This window comes from Glandiceps talaboti, chromosome 9 (genome assembly GCF_964340395.1).
Source record: "Glandiceps talaboti chromosome 9, keGlaTala1.1, whole genome shotgun sequence".
Lineage (NCBI taxonomy): Eukaryota > Metazoa > Hemichordata > Enteropneusta > Spengelidae > Glandiceps > Glandiceps talaboti.
Genome location: NC_135557.1, coordinates 3,758,716 through 3,765,935, shown reverse-complemented (window position 1 = coordinate 3,765,935; position 7,220 = coordinate 3,758,716). Strand labels below are relative to the sequence as shown.

Here is a 7,220-nt window from a genome sequence, read left to right as displayed (position 1 = left end):
CTTTCTGGATGAGTAGTATATCTACTCTAAATGCCACATTTGATAAAAAATGAAATATCTGTTTACAAAAATCACAAAAATGAATACTTCTAACTATTACCAAGTATATAAAGACCCAGTAGTTCTAATGTTTTGATTTTGATTATTTTTTGTCATTAAATAATGTCATTAAATCATTCCAATCAACTAATTAGTTGAATTACATGTCTACACAATGTTGATTATTTCACATTTGAAGAAAACTTGTGCATTTATTTAGTAATTCAACAATTTCACTCTGTTTTAATTTGTAATTTTGTGATAAAATATATTTTAATCACTGCCTACTCAGTTTTATTCTCAAATCATATAATATGTTTGTTATTAAGAATTTACTAACTAGATAATGAAAAAAATCTCAACTAAGTTCCAGGCCCATATTGTCTGATTAGATATGAATTTACTGTTTATACACTAGTACACAGACACATCTCTCACATATGTACGTAGGTAAGTACATGTATGTATGCATACATGTATGACATACTTACAGACATATATATATATATATATATATATATATATATATATATATATATATATATATATATATATATATATATATATATATATATATATATATATATATATATATATATATATATATATATATATATATATATATATATATATATATATATTATATATATATATATATATATACACAAAGAGAGATAGATAGATAGATAGATAGATAGATAGATAGATAGAGATACATACATACATACATACATACATACATACATACATACATACATACATACATACATACATACATACATACATACATACATACATACATACATGTCCTTCCATCTGCACACAAAAAATGTGACATGTACACACGTTCAACAAACACATGTACCTATACACAGACATACACTGCACCAATCTGATTCAAGTTGGATCTCAAAGAGACTCTATTTTGTTTTAGTCGTAGATCACAATCTATTTTCCTTTTATTGGTACTGTATTTATATTTGATATTTGTGACCATCTTGTCTGAGGACACAATGAACAAACTAAGTTGTGGACACAATGAACAAACTAAGTTGTCACAGATCATATCTTACATCCATTCACATACAGAGAAGCCACAGTTACCAAATGTCTTTTGATACAAACAGTCATTTCAAGTGATTTCCTAGCTTAAAGTGTTTATCTGCCTTGTATAAAATGACAAGTCGTTACTTAATAACAAAGTATACAGCAACTTTCAAAGGTCATGGTGCAAAGGTGAAAGTTCACCACTGAATATATCCTGTCTCTAAATACAATAATCCTGTTTACACAAGTAAACACTTTGTTAGAAATATTAGAAATCCAGATAATAAAAAATGTCTTTTTGAAAAAGTTTCTGTTTGTTAGGATTTGTTTGATATCATTAAACTATTTTCATTCCTTCTATTCTATTCTATTCTATTCTATTCTATTCTATTTAATTCTATTCTATTCTATTCTATTCTATTCTATTCTATTCTATTTAATTCTATTCTATTCTATTCTATCCTATCCTATCCTATTTTCTTTCATTTGAAGGTGAAAGGTGAAAGACTTCTTTAGGAAAGCAACAGTCCCAAACTTTAGTAGAGTAGAGAAGTACCAAACAGTTGAATTCATTATGTTACCTTAGCAACTACACTTTGCTGTCAACCTTGACTAATACAAAAAGCTACAATGTGGTTAATCACTTTTCTGAGTACATGAATCGCTATCAAATCTTTCAATAAATTTGTCATGACAAGAGAACTATGTTTTTATAAAAAGGTAATAAGTGTGAATTAAATATTTAAGTTTAATAGAGTATCTGTGCAAAAACCATGCCAGGTTAATTTTGGGGTTAATTATCACATGTTCAATCCCTATCTCTAGTCATTTTATTAGTCCTAATGAACACTACCTTTCATAAGACACAGTTCTGTCTCCATCATACCAGTTTAAAATTTTAAAATTTTACAAAATAAATCAAATACCCTGGATTCAAGTAGCACACAGAGGAACAATTCTATTGGATTTTAAAACTGCAAAGTTAGGGGTGCTGGTTTATTGGACTTGAAAACTACACTGTTAGGGGTGCTAGGCTATTTTTCTCATAACAATACAAAACTAGGGGGTCAAGATGACAGCTTTAAAAGCAATACCATAGCAGAGATAAATAATGACTTTAAACTGAGAGATAGGGGGATCTCTTCATGGAATTCAAATACAACATAGTTAGGGATACATGCTATCAAATTCACAATGATACATATATTGCTAGTGAGGCATATCTGTCTATCAATTCCAAAACAATTGATCGCTAGGGAGACCTGGTCATCATTTTTTGATAAAAAGCATGTAACTAGGGATACCTGTCACTGTAAGGCTTTGGTTAATTATGGTAAAGATTCACCTATACCTATCTACATTTGTCAATTTAACTCCTGAATTAAATTTACATATTCAAATCAAAATATATATTAAATTATATGAATTTAATTTTGAACACCTTCTGAGAGTGGAAAACTTAGAAAAGTTTAATATTCCATAGGGTTACAAGAGGACTCATTCTAGCAATGTACACCATACACAGCATAGAACGATACAAATATCACAGAAAACCATTCTTTATCTTGAGAACATTAAGAGCACTAGATTTCTCTGATAAAGTGGCACAATAAAAATATAGAGGGTGCTATTCACCAGTAATAGCCCTAGGAGGACATAGAGGGCGCTGTTAAGCATGGGGGAAACACAACATACATGTCATATAACACATCTTTTACATGAAAGAGTTTTAGCATTTCATAACATGACATGACATTTATGATGTAACATAGAGGGCGCTGTTCAGAGATGGGGAAACACAACAATGGGTCATGTACAACATAGCCTTTACATGACATTAAATTTACCTTGGGTAAATACATCAAAGAAGTCTTGATTAAATAAATGTTAACTAATAATTTTCAAAGCCTTACTTATCGTGTTCACTTGAAGTAAAAACACCTTGGATCTGAGTAATCACATGACAGCTTCATGAAGTCATGTGATTAACATTCAAGACAACATTTAAGTCATCAATTGAATACCTCTGTGCAACACTATGTATGGCGGTGAAGTCAGTTACCTGAATATTACATACTTAAAATATGGATTTTGAAAAAAAAAAGGAATGGAGGTAGAAAGAGTGTTTATACCAAAGTACACAAGTACAATGGCAAGATAATAAAACATACTTAGAATACAATAATGGCAGATCAATTATCAACAAACAAACAATCATACACACACAAACTAAAAATACTATTGTAATATGTTGATATCAGTTATCACTTGACATTGATGTAATAGCGTCATGTCTCTAATAACAAGTTTTCCTCAGATAACAGTAATCTCATTCAGTGTTTACAATATCTTGATTACAAGGTGATCGTATGCACATAACCAAGACACTGCTATCATTAACTTGTGTAAACTATCACACTGAACAACAATAGTAATAGTTTGTGTCTGTCTTAGTTTGCCAATAGCATGTTTTTTGCAGTAATATTGAGCCAGGGTGTAGTACAGTGGACTAACAGTACAACAGATACACATTCGTGTTCAAGTTAGGGAGCTTTAGGTATCTGTAGGTTATGCTTAGAAATAAAATAAGGCCCCCTAACACAAACCTGATCTGTACCATTAACAGTAAGTTGGCACTATTCTACACTGCAGTAAGTGGGCACTGTTCTACACTGCAGTAAGTAAACTTACATGAGAAGTAGAGAAGGCTCACCTTAGGATATACAAAAGACATTGTGTTTCTGATTTTGAAATCATGGAAAGACACTTTCACAGTTCTTGTATAAATTCATTGACTAACAACCTAAAAAGAAAAATAGCTTGTCTGATGAAATACAATGATAGTCATACAATTCCATGGCAACCAGTACTTTTTTCCATGCTATCATGACCTGAGGATTCTCCAGTCAAACCTGGGATTTGGTCCATGTGTGAGTGTTGGGAAGGGCACCTGGATCAAGTCCCAGATACCAACATCCGGCAGTTCTTCCAGAGCGACGACACCACAGTATGGCACCTGTATGGTTGAACAGCAGTGGTGTTTGTCAGATATACAACAGTAACAGACAAGTCTTCAATTGAAGACATGCCCCCCCCCCCCCAACTTGTATGTTTTATGGAAAAGTTATTGTGTAAATTTGAATGGTGTCTCCAGATACCAAAAACTTTTAAAAATTTATTGACCAATTTGCTATTTGACCTTGAATATATGGAGGTCAAAGTCAAAGGTCAAGGTATGGAAAGAAAGCTGACCTTTGGGACTTAGACATTTAAATGGAAGCTTTGTTCATTCATTTTCTTGATTCAACATAGAAAGAAACATTTTGGTCATTTCACCTTGAGAATGTTTCTCAAGGTCAAAGGTCAATGTCTAATCAGACATCATTGACAATGTGAGGGTAGATGCTTGAATGGTGTCCATATGTATCAACCTTTTGATGATAACAGGCAAAATGTGCTTTTTTTATCACAAACATGGCTGCCATTTTGTTATTCAGGTCAACGTCATGAAATTAAGTGCTGTTAGCACCTGAAACGTTTTATTCAAAAAGCTCTGAAGATAACCCAAATTTGATTATTTAACCTTCAAAAAGCTCTGAAGATAACCCAAATTTGGGTATTTAACCTTGAAAAAGCGATTCACAGTCGTAGGTCAGGGTCTTAAAAGAAAGCTCATATTTGATAATATGGATGTAGATACTTGAATGGCTTCACTACGTATTATATCTCCAAAGTTGTGATGCAGATTGTGAAATTTAACAACAAATATGGTTGCAATTCGGCCATATTTCATTTGGTCATAAAAGAAAGTGGCATACACGTCTCACATAGTGTGTTACCTTTGAGCCAGGTTTGGTTGAAATTAGTTTGTGCATGCCAAATATATGTGGGTGTACAGACACACAAGACATACACAAACACATGGGGGGGGGGGAGCGAAATGCTGTATTTTAAAACTTACCTTTTGCACAATTTTTGTAAATTCTGTTGGTGTTCTTGGCATGAGTCCAAATAACTGTCGACTACAACCATCTAGTGTTCCTGCATGGCCTACCATAATCACATTACCACCTGGTCAGTAGAGAATATATGCAAATACAGACAAGCTGATTGGTTAGGTGACAGGTGTTTTGTGTTTTATATCATGTACATGATTAGAATTAATTTAGAAAACTATCCTAAAATGAGAAGTTGGTCAACTCCTAATGTTATACATGTAGAGAGGAGTTACAGACAAGTTATACATGTAGAGAGGAGTTACAGACAGTTATACATGTAGAGATGAGTTACAGACAAGTTATACATGTAGAGAGGAGTTACAGACAAGTTATACATGTAGAGAGGAGTTACAGACAAGTTTTGAGACTGACGGTATTTGACTTTGATAAGTTTTGAGACTGACGGTATTTGACTTTGATAAATTTATACCAGTCTTTCTTTTCTATCCCTTTCATAGAATGTACCACATAAATGTAGTGCTGATAATTTCTCAAATGAAAGGGGAATGCCACTCCAGGAAATAACGATATTTTCATCAACTGTTGGTTCTTGAGATTCATTTACATAACTTTGGCACAATTGCCATGGAAACATCAACTTCATTCTAGCAATAGTTCACAGCTGCAGCTGTTTCATAGGACTTAGCAAACCTGGGTAATCATTAGATATTCATGATTCCTAGGTGTTTTTCCTTCAGATAAATACTTTTGAATATTTACTGATCATCTAATACATATGCTAAGTCCCATGATGCAACAGTGGACCACTGTTTAGTCCCATGATGCAACAGTGGACCACTGTTAAGCCCCATGATGCAACAGTGGACCACTGCTAAGTCCCATTATGCAACAGTGGACCACTGCTAAGTCCCATGATGCAACAGTGGACCACTGCTAAGTCCCATGATGCAACAGTGGACCACTGCCACAACAACAAAGTTGAAATAGAGTTTCAATTTGGGGTTTCTTAGTAACTGAGCAAAATTTTTCCAAAAAAATGAAATTGCATTTATTTCCTGGATCGATGTTCCCTTTTAACTGTATTTTACAGTTTTGTAGTAATGTCCTATATTATCACCCATAGATAACCTTGCGTGTGTAGCTGATGTACACATTGGGAAAGTTTATCCCAAATTAGTGTTCACCATGGTTACACACTTACCATCCAGTTCACACAGTTTTCACCATGGTTACACACTTCCCATCCAGTTCACACAGTTTTCACTATAGTTACCATCCAGTCCACACTATGGTTACACACTTACCATCCAGTTCACACAGTTTTCACCATGGTTACACACTTACCATCCAGTTCACACAGTTTTCACTATAGTTACCATCCAGTCCACACTATGGTTACACACTTACCACCCAGTCCACACTATGTTACACACTTACCATCCAGTTCACACAGTTTTCACCATGGTTACACACTTACCATCCAGTTCACACAGTTTTCACCATGGTTACACACTTACCATCCAGTTCACACAGTTTTCACTATGGTTGCACACTTACCATCCAGTTCACACAGTTTTCACTATAGTTACCATCCAGTCCACACCATGGTTACACACTTACCATCCAGTTCACACAGTTTTCACTATGGTTGCACACTTACCATCCAGTTCACACAGTTTTCACTATAGTTACCATCCAGTCCACACCATGGTTACACACTTACCATCCAGTTCATACAGTTTTCACCATGGTTACACACTTACCATCCATTTCACACAGTTTGAGAATATTTTGTGCAAATATGTAACTGCGTTTATAGTACTGTTCACATTTCTCCTTGGGATCTAGTTGTTGACATGTAACAAATGGTTTATACTCTGTGTCAACATTTAATCCAAAGGCAGCCATCTCACTGGGAGTCATCCACTTAGGGATACCAGTTGGACTCCATGCCAACCATTCAAACAAACCAGCATCAACCCTGATCTTGACAGAGCTGTCCACACCCATACCTATAAGAACAAAAATAATTGGTGTTAATGACCTTTTAACTTTACTCTAGTTACTCTACATGTACATGTAGTTGTTCTATATGATGTCTTTCTAACGTCTAGTGGAATGGACAAATCACATAAAAAATCTAGCTAAATCTCCTGCTTAGGAAAGGATGAACAG

The 7,220-nt window shown here is 34.0% G+C and overlaps 1 protein-coding gene across 1 annotated transcript in view; it reads right to left on the bottom strand.

Moving 5' to 3' along the window:
* Positions 1-850: 850 nt before the first annotated feature.
* The window catches only part of LOC144439695 (ubiquitin-associated and SH3 domain-containing protein B-like), a 21,938-nt gene continuing 15,568 nt past the window's right edge, over positions 851-7,220 (bottom strand). The window contains exons 11-13 of the mRNA XM_078128930.1: positions 6,809-7,057; positions 5,048-5,157; positions 851-4,102 (exon numbers count right to left, since the gene is read on the bottom strand). Coding sequence (XP_077985056.1) covers positions 3,971-4,102; positions 5,048-5,157; positions 6,809-7,057 — 491 coding nt within the window. The 3' untranslated portion in view covers positions 851-3,970. The remainder of the gene's footprint in view (positions 4,103-5,047; positions 5,158-6,808; positions 7,058-7,220) is intronic.